Source organism: Physella acuta, unplaced genomic scaffold (genome assembly GCF_028476545.2).
Source record: "Physella acuta isolate Inbredline_101_S28 unplaced genomic scaffold, ASM2847654v3 ptg001595l, whole genome shotgun sequence".
Taxonomy (NCBI): Eukaryota; Metazoa; Mollusca; class Gastropoda; family Physidae; genus Physella; species Physella acuta.
The window spans coordinates 80172-94180 of record NW_026733109.1 but is presented as its reverse complement, the minus strand read 5'-3'; the positions used below and the strand labels follow the sequence as shown (position 1 = coordinate 94180).

The 14009-nt window shown below is 34.8% G+C and overlaps 1 protein-coding gene across 1 annotated transcript in view; it reads left to right on the top strand.

Moving 5' to 3' along the window:
• Positions 1-3614: 3614 nt before the first annotated feature.
• The window catches only part of LOC131929092 (serine/threonine-protein kinase 36), a 31078-nt gene continuing 20683 nt past the window's right edge, over positions 3615-14009 (top strand). The window contains exons 1-15 of the mRNA XM_059285285.1: positions 3615-3683; positions 3973-4064; positions 4264-4404; positions 4599-4676; positions 5656-5835; positions 6330-6397; positions 7188-7333; positions 7569-7649; positions 8279-8442; positions 9441-9554; positions 10172-10189; positions 11286-11435; positions 12054-12194; positions 12678-12757; positions 13216-13315. Of these exons, the coding sequence (XP_059141268.1) occupies positions 3981-4064; positions 4264-4404; positions 4599-4676; positions 5656-5835; positions 6330-6397; positions 7188-7333; positions 7569-7649; positions 8279-8442; positions 9441-9554; positions 10172-10189; positions 11286-11435; positions 12054-12194; positions 12678-12757; positions 13216-13315 (1545 nt within the window). The 5' untranslated portion in view covers positions 3615-3683; positions 3973-3980. The remainder of the gene's footprint in view (positions 3684-3972; positions 4065-4263; positions 4405-4598; positions 4677-5655; positions 5836-6329; positions 6398-7187; positions 7334-7568; positions 7650-8278; positions 8443-9440; positions 9555-10171; positions 10190-11285; positions 11436-12053; positions 12195-12677; positions 12758-13215; positions 13316-14009) is intronic.

Sequence of the window (14009 nt, the reverse complement as noted above, 5' to 3'; positions counted from 1 at the left end):
TCAATATTTTAAACTGTTAGTAAATTTAATCTCAGTGCTGAATTATTTAAACAAAGCGAAAACAAAAGAGAGAAATTGAGATAATGAGATATCATATTAATCAACGATCTAAAATAAATAAATTGATTAAAAAATAATAATAAATAAATAAAAACAAGGCACTGGAACAAACACTGGCTAGGAGGGAGAAGTGGAGTAAAGCAAAGACGTCATTGGGTGGAGAACATCAAAGAATGAACTGGACTGCAGGTTGCAGAATTATGTAGAAATATGGCCGAAAATTATGAGATTATGGTACCTCAACGACGCTAGAGGTTAAGGAACTATTGATTGATTGATTGGTTAATATAATTAGGTTATTGTGGACTCTGTAGACATTGTGAGATCACTTTAGAGCCTTTTCTCTTTTTTTTGTGGAGGGATCGTGAACATATCGGGCTATAGATTTATACACAAACTGGTAACGGTTGGTTAATGATGATAGCGTACACAGTTAACATTATGATGTGGTTTGAGGGCAGTATCGAGCATTGCATTTCGTTTTTCTTTATTTTTATTTCTGCAAACTTTCTTCCATTTAAAACTAGCTTGCGATGTTGTTGTTTTTTTAGTTTAAACATATAATAGGTTACCTATTTGATTTACACGCGTTCTTTATATTAAAGATGTTATTTTTCCCCCTATATAATGGTACAATTTGTACAATTTATTTAAATAATGAAATATTTTTGTGTCGTAATGCACAAAAATAGGCTACCCATTTTAACCTTTTACATCTACTGACTTAGCCTAAACCTACCATGGGCTCGAACTTAAACTGGGTAGGACTCCTATTGGCCTACGATAGACTTGTAGTCTATAGATCTAATACTTGATGCGATCATTGGCGGCGTCTGTCCTTCTGTATGGATGCAAAGCATTGACCCTCAACGTAAACTTCAAGGGCCTAGAAATTATGTCTACGCTGACTCCTATGCTTCTCATACATAGATCACATAACTAATGAAGAAGTCCAGGAAAGGACCTCTGATGAGATTGGTCCCTTTGAGAGTCTACTAAGAACAGTCAAAGCAAGAGTTGTTATGGGCATTTCACACAAGCCAACTGTCTATCAAAAAACAATATTTTAAGGCACTTTGTCAGAAGGGAGAAGAAGAGGAAGGCAAAAACGTCACTGATTGGATGACATCAACGATTGGACGGGGCTGCCCCTCTCAAGACCAGTGTTTCTTCCAGACTTTTTTCTCCGGGGGGGGGGGGGGGGGGGGGGGGGAATTGTGATATTTTCGAGCGGGCGGTCAACATTTGCCGAGAGGGGGGGGGGGGGACACTGATAAAAGTATGTTTTCTATTTAAATTCCATTTCGTTCTGGGGGGAGGGGGGAAGAAACTCTGCTCAAGACTAATCAGGACCGAGATGTATGGCGGAGAATTACTAGGTCAACGGTGGTACCCCAGCGACACTAATAAGGGCTATGGGATGATTGGTGATGATCTTCATTACACCATTTAGGGGGTAACAAAAGAAAAATTGTAAAATTTACTCTCAAAACAATGTTTCATAGAAAAATAGTAGGAAAGGGTTGGGGGTCATCTATAAACGACGTCACGCTTTTTTTTTGACGATTTTTACCTCCCCCCTCCCCTCCGTCACACATCGTCACAAAAAGCCAGGCCTCCACCCCAAAATGACGTCACACCTCAGCCTACAACCCCCCTCCCCCCTCAAAATTGCAGTTGAATTTTTTTTAAAACATCTATATTTTTCCAAAATCTTGTCTGAACTCTAAAACGCGAAATAACGTCTAAAATTAGTTTTCTAACATTGCTTTTTATGATGCAAAAGTGTGACGTCGCACCATCTGACCCCCCCTCCCCCTCATCACACATCGTCATAAAGTTACGGACCACCCCCTCCCCCCTACGAGTGTGACGTCATTTATGGACGACCCCTTGACACAAAAGATAATGCACAATTTTGGATGAAGTTGGTCAGATGCAGTAGCGTAGCGAGGAGGGGGGGGGGGCGGGGGGGGGGACATATGTCCCCGGGCGCCGAGCTTAGGGGGCGCCAAAATGGGTTGGAAAAATAAATTGAAAGGTTGAGGGGGGTGCAAATTGAAAGTTTGAGGGGGGGGGGTGCAAATCAAAATCTCGAGGGGGGGGGGGGTGCAAATCAAAATCTCGATGGGGGGGGTGCAAATCGAAAGTTTGAGGGGGGTGCAAATCAAAAAGTTTGTCCCCGGGCGCCGGGAAGGGTCGCTACGCCTCTGGTCAGATGTCACCCGACCTTAAGACGCCACTCTTCTACCCCACCAATCAATTCAATCCTAGAAATAGCATATTTTTATAGTGTTAAAGGTTTTGCTACTATTTTTACGCAAACGCATAGTATTTGTTTTTGAAATTTATAATTTGTAGACATAAGTAGACATGTGTGTGTTAACAAATATTTGTTTTCTCTAATAGTTTTTGTTTTTAATGCGTTTCAGCTGTTGGTCCCATTGATGTTTTAGAGTAACCCATAGAATTTAATGTCTGCCAAACTTTTGTTCAATGTTTGTAAATACCGAGTGCCGACAACGCTCTGCATATTTTCAAGAAATGCAATGCATTCTTGTTATTTAGTAATTTTGAATTGTTGTAAAAATATAGCTATGAAGTAAAGTAGACATCAGATCAATAGTTTTACAGCGCTGGTGTGTAATAGAAATTTTAAACCACTCGCGACAAAATTAAAATTGTTTACATTGGTTACTGCACATAAAGTACGAGTTTACCAATTTTCGATAACAAAAAGGGATAGTGTTTAAAAGTAAAAATCTATAAAAATAAGGGTAAAGGGAATAGTAGGCCCTACTGCATGGCACAGGCATACGGATCTAGTATAGTACAGTAGTAAACGTAATAAATTAACTATGATAGACCTCATTAATAGTAATTAATTAATTAAGTAGGCCTATTATTAGTATTTATTTAGTACACAAGTAGTAGGCAAGATCTATTCTAGCTACTAGATCTAGATACATTACAAATGTACTAATTTAGTTTAAATAGTAGTAATATAGTAATAGTAGGCCTATGTAAAAAAAGGAAATAATCCTCTTTACTGACTTTACTCTCTAGACTTAGAGATCCATTGACCATTGGATATCTAGATCAAGTCTAGTAGAGTTCATATGTTTCTTGACCTCAGCATATGAAGGGATGGTGAGGTCAGCACTTTACCCAGTATGAAGTACATCCTTACGTCTTACTGTCAACTGTCCTATCTAAAATTAATTTTTAAAAAAGTAAAGTAGGCCTATCGCAATGAGCAAAAAAAAAATATATATAATTAATATAGTTTATAAGCCTATAGGCCTAGTTAATTTAATTATACATTACTCACTTACTATATTGTATCTGGAATCGAGATCTTGCTTAAACATTTCAATCCACTGCTTCTTATGGCGGCATTAATATTGAACTTTTATTTAACCAATTTATACACCAATTTATACACCAATAGGAGGCACTTTGTGCTAATTATTAAATTATTCATTTATTCATTCATGTGTAAAAAATGTAATTGATTAATCCAGAATCACTTAATTCTTTTCCATCTAATTTCAGGGTCCTGTGTAGCATGTGACTTAATTAGCTTCTCCAAATAGCAGCTGAAGACTCAGTTTTTATTTAGGGTAGGTAATTTGGCTAGATTTTTAGTGTAAGGACTAAGTTGGTTCCTCTTCTAAGCTGATTCTAAATCAAAACCAATAACCATCAATTAAACCAATCAAGAGGAGAGGCTAATCCAAAACTATATATTGAGCTAATGCCTAAACTAGCAATGTTTAAATTTTTTATATCTTTTATTGAAGGTAACTTAGTATTAATATGTTGGCAAATAGGCCTTTTGTTTTGAAATTAATTTAATTGAACCAAAACTGTTTTAAAAAAAAATAATTTGAAACACTTGATTTGTTATAGAAAATAGAATGGACAACTATCATGTTCTTGAAATTATTGGAGAAGGATCTTTTGGAAAGGTGTATAAAGGCAGAAAAAAGTACACTTCTCAGGTAATACAGTACAGCAAGCTTACTTTATACACTTTGTATGTAATTGTTATATGCAAATACAGTGTTAAATACTACTACAGATCTATTTTTCATAAACTGTTGTTCCCTCATTGTCTTTATGAAATAAATGAAAATAAAAACAATAATATTTACTTCTAATTTATAAAACTTTATCATTATATTTCTTACATTTTAAAAGATTGTGGCCCTCAAGTTTATTCCAAAAATGGGAAAATCTGAAAAAGAGCTCAAGGGTCTGAGAAGAGAAATTGAAATTATGCGTGGCTTGAAACATGATAATATTATTGAGCTTTTGGATAGTTTTGACACTGATAAAGAGGTAAAAATGCTGGCAGTTCAATACTAATTTTTTAAAATCTTTATACTTTTATTTATAGCTCTATGAAAAAGGCCATTATTATTTTAAAATATTGATTTAAATAGAATAAAATTAAATAGATTCATAATATTTATTATAATTCATAATAAAAGTATATCAATATGTGAGAATTTACTGTCTTGTTTGATCACTAGGTTGTCGTGGTGACAGACTGCGCTGATGGCGAGCTGTTTCAGATTCTGGAAGACGACGCTAGTTTACCCGAGGAACAGGTAAACACCAGTAAAAGAATAAGTTTGTCTTTGAATAGCATTGCTGTACAAATGTTGATTCCTTGTGCTCAATCCAGATCTAGGGTTTCAATGTAATCTAAAGATTTGGATCAGTACAGTTAGGGCTATGATCATTTTGTAGAGTCTATGCTTGAGTTGTATTAGTTTTTGCTGAAGGGTTATAGTCATGAAGTAGAATGCAGTCTTAAAGGTAAAAAATTCCAGGATCAAACGCTTCCATCTTGAAGTTGTGGTTTAGTTTTTGATAATGTACCTGAACCTACTTAGTTGAAAGGGCACATGGCATTAAATGCAGTGTGGGTTGGAGAGAAATAACAGTTGGGATTGTGCAGTCTACAACTTTCTTAGGTACCTGGTTATCATAGTAACAAATGGACTTCCTGTTTTAGGCAACAACATTTAAATAAAGCAGCTTTAGTTTGTTTATACATGGGTGCATGCACTTCCCAACTTAAGAGCTCTTCATTTCTTTACCATTAGTATTCACATGACAAAATTTATTGTTTTAAAAAATAATCAGCATTAGTTTAAAAAAAAAGGAATACTCAGTAGAGCAGGCAATTGCCAATCTTGGTTCCCTGACATTAAGTTTGTCATACATCACTGTGTCCATATAGGGTACCAAACATTAGTCTGGGACTGTTAAGTCCACTAGGCCTAATTCAGACCATAAATTCCATATGTATATATATATATATATATATATATACATACATATATATATATATATATATATATGCAGAGGTTAATTTAAAAAAAACCTTTTCATCTACCCTATGGATTGTGAGGTCTCACAGGCGTCGTGAGGTCGGGGGCAAGGGGTGCAGACCACAACGAGTGACATTATTTATGGGGGTGTGACACCATTAGGTGCTGCACTTGGTGACACCCGACCTAGCGACGCCACTGTGAGGTCTGATATACCTTCTGTTGACACATGCACTCTCCCTACTGCTAGGTCCAGGTCATCGCCGCCCAGCTTGTCTCAGCCTTGTACTACCTCCACTCACATCGCATCCTACATAGGGACATGAAGCCCCAGAACATTCTGCTCGGCAAGGGCGGTATCATCAAGCTCTGTGACTTTGGTTTTGCCAGAGGGATGAGCACTAATACGTTAGTACTCACCTCCATTAAGGTACTTACTCCATTAAGGTACTTTCTCCATTAAGATACTCACCTCCATTAAGGTACTTACTACATTAAGATACTTACTCCATTAAGATACTTACTCCATTAAGATACTTACTCCATTAAGGTACTTTTCCATTAAGATAATTATCCATAAAGGTAGTTACTTCATTAAGATACCTATCCATTAAGGTACTTACTCCATTAAGATACTTACTCCATTAAGATACTTATTCATTAAGTTACTTACTCCATTTAAGATACTTATCCATAAAGGTAGTTACTTCATTAAGATACCTATCCATTAAGGTACTTAGTCCATTAAGATACTTACTCCATTAAGATACTTAACTATTAAGGTACTTATCCATAAAGGTAGTTACTACATTAAGATACCTATCTGTTAAGATACTTACTCCATTAAGGTACTCACCTCCATTAATATACTCACCTCCTTTAAAATACATAAAAAAATAATGTTGTACAATTTTGTGACTGCAGGGTACACCCTTGTACATGTCTCCTGAACTGGTGGAGGAGAAACCCTATGATCACACAGCTGATCTGTGGTGAGATTCTTGTTTGTTCTTATTTAAAGGATTCTTTAAATTTTTTTTTGTCATCTAATTAAAAATATGTATTAATGTCACTAATATGATGTTGATATATTTTTGAACATTTTTAAGTAGGTATGTTAGAGTCGTGTGTGTTTTTAAACTAAGTTATTGTTTAACTTCCATGTTATTTAACTGGGATAATGTTAAACCAAGCTGTTGTTTAACAGATATTGTTAAATTAAGGTTTTGTTGAACAATGGTGTTGTTTATATGGGGTATTTCTAACCAGCTTGTTTAGCTGAGATTCTGTTTGACAAAATTGATGTTTAATCAAGGTTTTTGTAACCAAGATGTTGTTTAACAGAGGTATTGTCAAACCAAGCTGTTGTTTAACAGAGGTATTGTTAAACCAAGCTATAGTTTAACTGAGGTATTGTTAAACCAAGTAATTGTTTAACTGAGGGGGTATTGTTAAACCATTGTGTTGTTTAACTGAGATATTGTTAAACCAAGTTATTGTTTAACTGAGGGGGTATTGTTAAACCATTGTGTTGTTTAACTGAGATATTGTTAAACCAAGTTATTGTTTAACTGAGGTATTGTTAAACCATTGTGTTGTTTAACTGAGATATTGTTAAACCAATGTGTTATTTAACAGAAGTATTGTTAAACCAAGCTGTCCTTTAACTGAGGTATTGTTAAACCAATGTGTTATTTAACAGAAGTATTGTTAAACCAAGCTGTCCTTTAACTGAGGCATTGTTAAACCAATGTATTGTTAAACCAAGCTATTGTTTAACAGGGCACTGGGCTGTATCCTGTATGAGCTGTTCTCTGGCACCCCACCCTTCTACACCACCAGCATCTTTCAACTGGTCAACATGATCATCAAAGACCCAGTCAAGTGGCCAAAGACAATGAGCTCAGTGTTCAAAGATTTTTTACAGGGTAAGTATGCATTGTATTATATACAATACAGTTTTAAAAATGAATTAGTTTGTTGAACTTATTTTAGGCTGGTCTGAATTTATAAAATAACTTGTAAAATCAAGTTGTTCTTTTTTTCTTAGGATATGCCAGTGTTTTAAAAAATATTTTTAAAAAATTAGGAAAAACTTGTTTTATTTATAGATGTATTGTTGTATTTCTTTGGTGTTTAACCTTTGAACTTTTGTCTCTCTAGGCTTGCTGAACAAGAACCCTAAGTGTAGGTTAGCCTGGCCAGATTTACTGCATCATCCATTTGTGGCCGATAAGGTCAAAGGTGACTTAAACATGTTAATCTTTCATACAAGCTACAGCATTTAAACCATTCATTAGATCCTAAGTTTTTTAAATATTATTTTACTTTATATTCTTATATCTTTATCTTTTAAATAGGGGGTCGGCGTGGTCGAGTCGGTAAAGCTCATGGTTGCTAAACCGAAAAGTCTCGAGTTCGAACCCTCGGGCAGATGAGGCTCGTTAGCTGGGGACAGCCACTCTTCTAGGAGAGACAACTCCAAAATTAAACAACTGCTGCCTTGTAGATTGTTCTTGGTTGGACAAAGGCTATGGAAGCAAATCCAAAAAGAAAAGCAGGCTGAAATCGGAGTCAATGGCCTCAATGGCGCATAACCAGTTGACACGTAACGCTTAATTGTGTTGGAGGCGTGGTCGAGTCGGCAAAAAGCTCATGGTTGATAAATTCGAACAAAGTCTCAATTTCAAACCCACTGGCAGATAAATCTCGATCCCCTTCAACACTAATAATTAAGAACGAAGAAGAAGAAGAAGAAGATCTTTTAAATTTTCTTCTTTTGCATTGTTACATTCTCCATGTCTTGTTTTTATAATTTCTTTATTGGATGTAAATGCAGTTATTGTGTATTAAAAAGATTGAATATGTTGCAGTGAACTTGGCTGACACGAAACTGCCCTCCCCCTTCACCCAGCCCTTGTCTGCCTCCATGATGGAGCTGAAGGAGGTGCAGACAAAGACCAAGTCAAACCCACCTGGCACATCCAAAATTTTGGCCAGAGCCAGGAAAAAGGCAATGGAGGAGGTTGAGAAAAATGTGAGTTCAAGTTAAACGCAGCAGAATAATATTTTATAGAAAAATTATGCCAAAAAAAATGTTTAACAATAAAAAAGAACAACTAACTAATGCTAAGTTAGTTTTAAGTTTTCTATGTATGAATTTGAATGAATACTGAGAGCTAACTTTGTAGGGAAATAGACCATTAAAAAATAGAATAGGTGGAGAGTACTTTGTAGGGAAATAGACAATTTAAAAATAGAATTGGCGGAGAGTACTTTGTAGGGAAATAGACAATTAAAAAATAGAATAGGTGGAGAGTACTTTGTAGGGAAATAGACAATTTAAAAATAGAATTGGCGGAGAGTACTTTGTAGGGAAATAGACAATTATAAAATATAATAGGTGGAGAGTACTTTGTAGGGAAATAGACAATTTAAAAATAGAATTGGCGGAGAGTACTTTGTAGGGAAATAGACAATTATAAAATAGAATAGGTGGAGAGTACTTTGTAGGGAAATAGACAATTTAAAAATAGAATTGGCGGAGAGTACTTTGTAGGGAAATAGACAATTATAAAATAGAATAGGTGGAGAGTACTTTGTAGGGAAATAGACAATTTAAAAATAGAATTGGCGGAGAGTACTTTGTAGGGAAATAGACAATTATAAAATAGAATAGGTGGAGAGTACTTTGTAGGGAAATAGACAATTTAAAAATAGAATTGGCGGAGAGTACTTAATAATACGATCGCAAGATATATTAATAAACAATATACAAGGGAAAAAATGATTTATCAATTCAAAGAAAAAAATTCAGTTTGATTTTTTCTTAATAAAACATTGATCTATGATAATATAAATCAGAAAATAATATTCCCTCGAGTGGTTATACCCCTGCTGCACAATCATTTTGTAAAATACATATTGCCTTGTTTTAGAGCATAGTACACAGCTTATTAATTTTTCACTCATGCTCTTGTTCCTTAGAGATAACCTTAACAGAACTTAATATTGTTTTCTCCTTTTCCACCCCAGAGACAGAAGAAAAGCCGCCTGCAAGCCTGGGACCAGGCGGATGGTACAGTGGGGGACGGCCCAGCCAAGGAGAAAGCCCTGAGTAAAGACTGGGAGGACCCAGGGGCTAGCAAGGTAAAATTTTATGGAAACTCTTATGAGATAAAGTAACTGAGCCCTGTTTCGTCTCACTAATGTGAATAGAAATAACTGTTAGAAAGATATTAACTCCTCCCACTTTGTATTTGAATAATGACTTAAATATGACTAAGTTTACTGATAACTTTAGTAATTTCTATTTTGTGGTTTGATATATAATAAATAGTATAATATGTGAAATAGTATTTCCTTTGGTTGATTTATAAGTGTTTTACCCATAACATATGCCTGTAGACAAATGTTAACAATTGTTTAGCTCTATAAAGTGTTAGATATCTCAAAACCTTAATAGTTAGTCTTTTCTCTTTAAACTTAGTTTAAAAGTTAAAATAGTTTAACACATTTGATTAAACTATAAACTTCACTCCTTTATTAACATGAAAACTTGTGCTTTGATTAATCACCCATACTGTCCCTCTTGTAGTTGTTAGCCCATAGATTATTTTAATTGTGGTGTAACAAGAAAATCTTCCTACCATACCCAGTGATATATTTTTTAGGGCTAACTTTTGTTTTTTATAACTAACTTTTCTTTTTGTAGCTGTGTAACTTTCATTTTTATAACGGTAACTTTTGTATCACTGCTCACACAGGTCCATGAGAAAGATGAGGTACTTATTCTGTCTGTTCCGTACTGCTGGCTTAGTAGTTCCCCATAGCAAATCATGTCACATGTCCTTATCACATGACTTGATACCTCCAACCCTAATCCTGACTCCGCCTCTAAAGCTAACCTTAAACCTGTGGTGTTGTACAGCTAAGCCAGCAGTACTACTCATATCTCTGCACTCTTTTAAAAGTCACAAATCATATTACGTCTGCACATATTACTTCACGTCTGCACATATTTTTCTCTTGGAGTTAATGGGTTCTTCTGTGTTTTACCATTTTTTAATTTATATTTTTTACAATTATGGGACAATTTCTTTCACATTGTTTATTCTTGTTTTTTTCTATTAAATCGCAAATACGTTGTTTATGTTAATCTGTTGAGAAATAAGTGAATCAATTTATTAAAGAAGGTTCAAATGTTTATTTTCCTGGTGGAAACTTTTGTTTAGAAAAATACTTTAAATTTTTTTTTTTTTAAAAGCAGGTGCAAATATAAAAATTTCATTAAATATAATTCCCATTTACAGTGAATATTAAAAAATAAAAACACATTGAATGCACTTTTTTATACCTTTTATATTTCTTCACAAACAATGGCTAAAACAGTTTTATAATCTCAAAATATGCCTATTTACTGTTTATTCATAATTTGTTTACATTTTCTTTGGCAATCATCCTACTTGCAAAACATGATTTAACAAATTTAAAAAAATACAACAACAACAACAGCTGATTTATCTGACCTTATGACCTTTTGATTCCAATATTACTACATGTAATCATCAAATTACTTTTAAACTTTGATACTAGCTAAACAAGAACTGTTTAATTGAACTAAAAATTAGTTGTGTTGCATCATTTTTTTTTGTTTGTTTAGCATACTTAGCTTTCATTGTTTGAAATTTGAATTTAAGAACTCAGTTCATCATAAAAATGGCAGTTATTTCCTAATAAATTTGTATATAAAGTTGAAACTCATGAGTACATATTAATTCTTACTCACTTAAGTTTTGTTCCTTGTCAAGCTAGGCATTACTTGTACAGAGATTTTATTAAGAGAGATAACTCTCATTTGTTTTATTTGTTTATGCTCAGGCTGCTGAAGTGACACCCAGGTCCAATCGCATCAGTAAAGACTACAAGGTGGAGTACCCCAGCATAGAGGTGGGCGGCAGGACAGTGGTCAACAAAAAGAGAAAGGAAGAGAAGGCAAACAATATGGAGAATGTCAAGCTGGATGGGGAGGTAAAGTGTGGCATCTTTTGGTTCTTGGAAATACCAACAATATTCTATTGAAGATTTGTCCCACTGGTTTTGTTATTTGCGTCTGTTTTAGGATTTAGGGTATCGTTAGCTTCTTTGTGCTTTAATGGTCTGTGTTTGGGTAATAGTTATTTAAAAAAATGATATGCCAGTAAGTTTCAAAATACTTTACAAATAAGATAATTATCTCTGCAAAAAAGGTTGCAGATGGCAAAAAACACACAATGGTTGTGTAATAAAATTTAAAAAATGATATTAGGACAAAAATCCATCATCAGAAATGTTTTTCAAATATATGCCCTTATTATTGTCTACGTACCAAAGTAAAGATTTCCTACATAACAATATTATACATATAGATTTTAATGACACCTAAAGCCTAATGGTTGTTGTTTAATGTGACGCAGCTTATGCAAATATGAGAGTATGGTTTAATAACAAGTAAAGATTTCAATAAGTCCAATTGAGACAATGTTTATTGTATCCTTTTCAGTATGAGTGAAAAGACTTTGTCATAATTTGTTGTTGTATTTTAATCTTGACTTCTCGAAAGGGAGGTGAATACCAACATTTTTTTTTCTCCCCTTAAACTGTGTCCAGGATGTAGACAGTGATGATGAGTGGCAAAAGATAATTGACCTCACTGATCAGGAGGGTGACCCTGACTACACCCTGCAGCTACTGGATGATGTGGAGACAGTTAAAAAACTTCATGCCAGATTTTCATCCAGCTCTGAGCAGGTGATTAAGTTGTTTTTTTTAACGAAAGAATATTGGTGTTGCATTTCTACCACATTTTGTTGGATGATGTATTTGTAGTCTAGTTTTAATTAGTTGTGTGTTGCTCTTCATCATGAGCACATTATCTTAATGAATTACACTCACAAAACAGTTTGCAGTTTGTTTTGACAATGTAAAAAGCATTACAAATTTTAACATCATGGTAACGACTACTGTTCAGTAAGTTAAAAAAAAGAGTAAAGATTCCTCTTTAGACCTAACGATCCATTGGACAGATGAAGTGGCGTTCATGTTTCTTGACCTCGGCATAAAGGGATAATGTGGTCAGCACTATGTCCAGCCACCTTAAACTTTCCCTAACGTTAGTTAGGTACCCATCAGAGTTGGGTGGACTCAGGGACGTTCCACTAACTTGAACCCGGATTTGAACTAGAAACTATCAGGTTCAGTTACTACATGGTTTAAATTTTAATTTTTCATCAGGTGAAAGATTGTTTATTGGAGGCAGCATCAAGGCTGAGGTCTGTTCTCAGGATCATCACAAACATCGTTACACTCAAGTGGTGAGTGATTCTTCATCTACCACATTTTTATGGTACAATAACACGATTGTTTTTCATTTCGTCACTGCACCATTAAAGTAAGTAAAGTTCCCTTTTTTTACTTGACGGTAAATGGGGCAAGTGGAGTAGAGTTCACATGTTTCTGTGACCACGACACTATGCCCAGCCGCCTTTACTTACCCCAACGTGAGTCAGAGCTGGATGGTCTCAGGAATGTTCTGCTGACTTGAACCCGGATTTGAACTCGAGACAATTGGGTTACTATCCCTACTGCACCATTAAGCCTTAATAAAGACCTTCCCTTACTCTTCTGACACATGCCCTAAGCTCATCGAAAAGATCACTTTTATTTATAAGCATCTCTAATTGTGATTTTAAATTTATTTTCTAAACCTTAGACACAGAAAATAGTTTTTTGCTAGATATTGCCTAATTTTTGCCTTGTTCTCTGCTTCCAGTGATGTGAAGAAAATTGCTTCTTTTTGTGAAGCTGTTGAGATTCCAGACAAAATTCTAGATCTCTTGAAAGTCATACTGAACAGTTCCAAATTTAAAGAGGTCAGTTCTAGCTATAGCTTATAATTGAAGAAATTATGTATTTGTCCTTTAGATTTTATTGCAAATTTGAAATTTACAACTATGATAGTTGAAAGAATCTTGAAAGTTTATATTTTTAATTAAAAAATCTGCTTATATTTTATCTTAGTTTTACACTGTTTTTATAATTTGTTGTATATTTTTCCTGAGACATTTAATTATTATAATATTTTTTTTACCTACTAAGTTTTAAGCTTTATTTTAACAAGTTGTAGCTTAAATTATACAATATATGGTATATGCAGATATGTTTTAGGTTGTACATATTTCACAATCAAATCTTTTTTAAAAAGTTTTTATATGTTTGGTTTAGGCTCTAAAGGTTAAGTTTTATGGGTTAGGTTGTGTGGGTTAGGTTGTGAGGGTCAGGTTGTGAGGGTTAGGTTGTGAGGGTTAGGTTGTGAGGGTTGGGTAGTGTGGGTTAGGTTGTGAGGGTTAAGTTGTGAGGGTTTGGTTGTGAGGGTTAGGCTGTGAGGGTTAGGTTGTGAGGGTTAGGTTGTGAGGGTTAGGCTGTGAGGGTTAGGCTGTGTGGGTCAGGTTGTGAGGGTTAGGTTGTGAGGGTCAGGTTGTGAGGGTTAGGTTGTGAGGGTTTGGTTGTGAGGGTTAGGTTGTGAGGGTTAGGCTGTGAGGGTCAGGTTGTGAGGGTTAGGTTGTG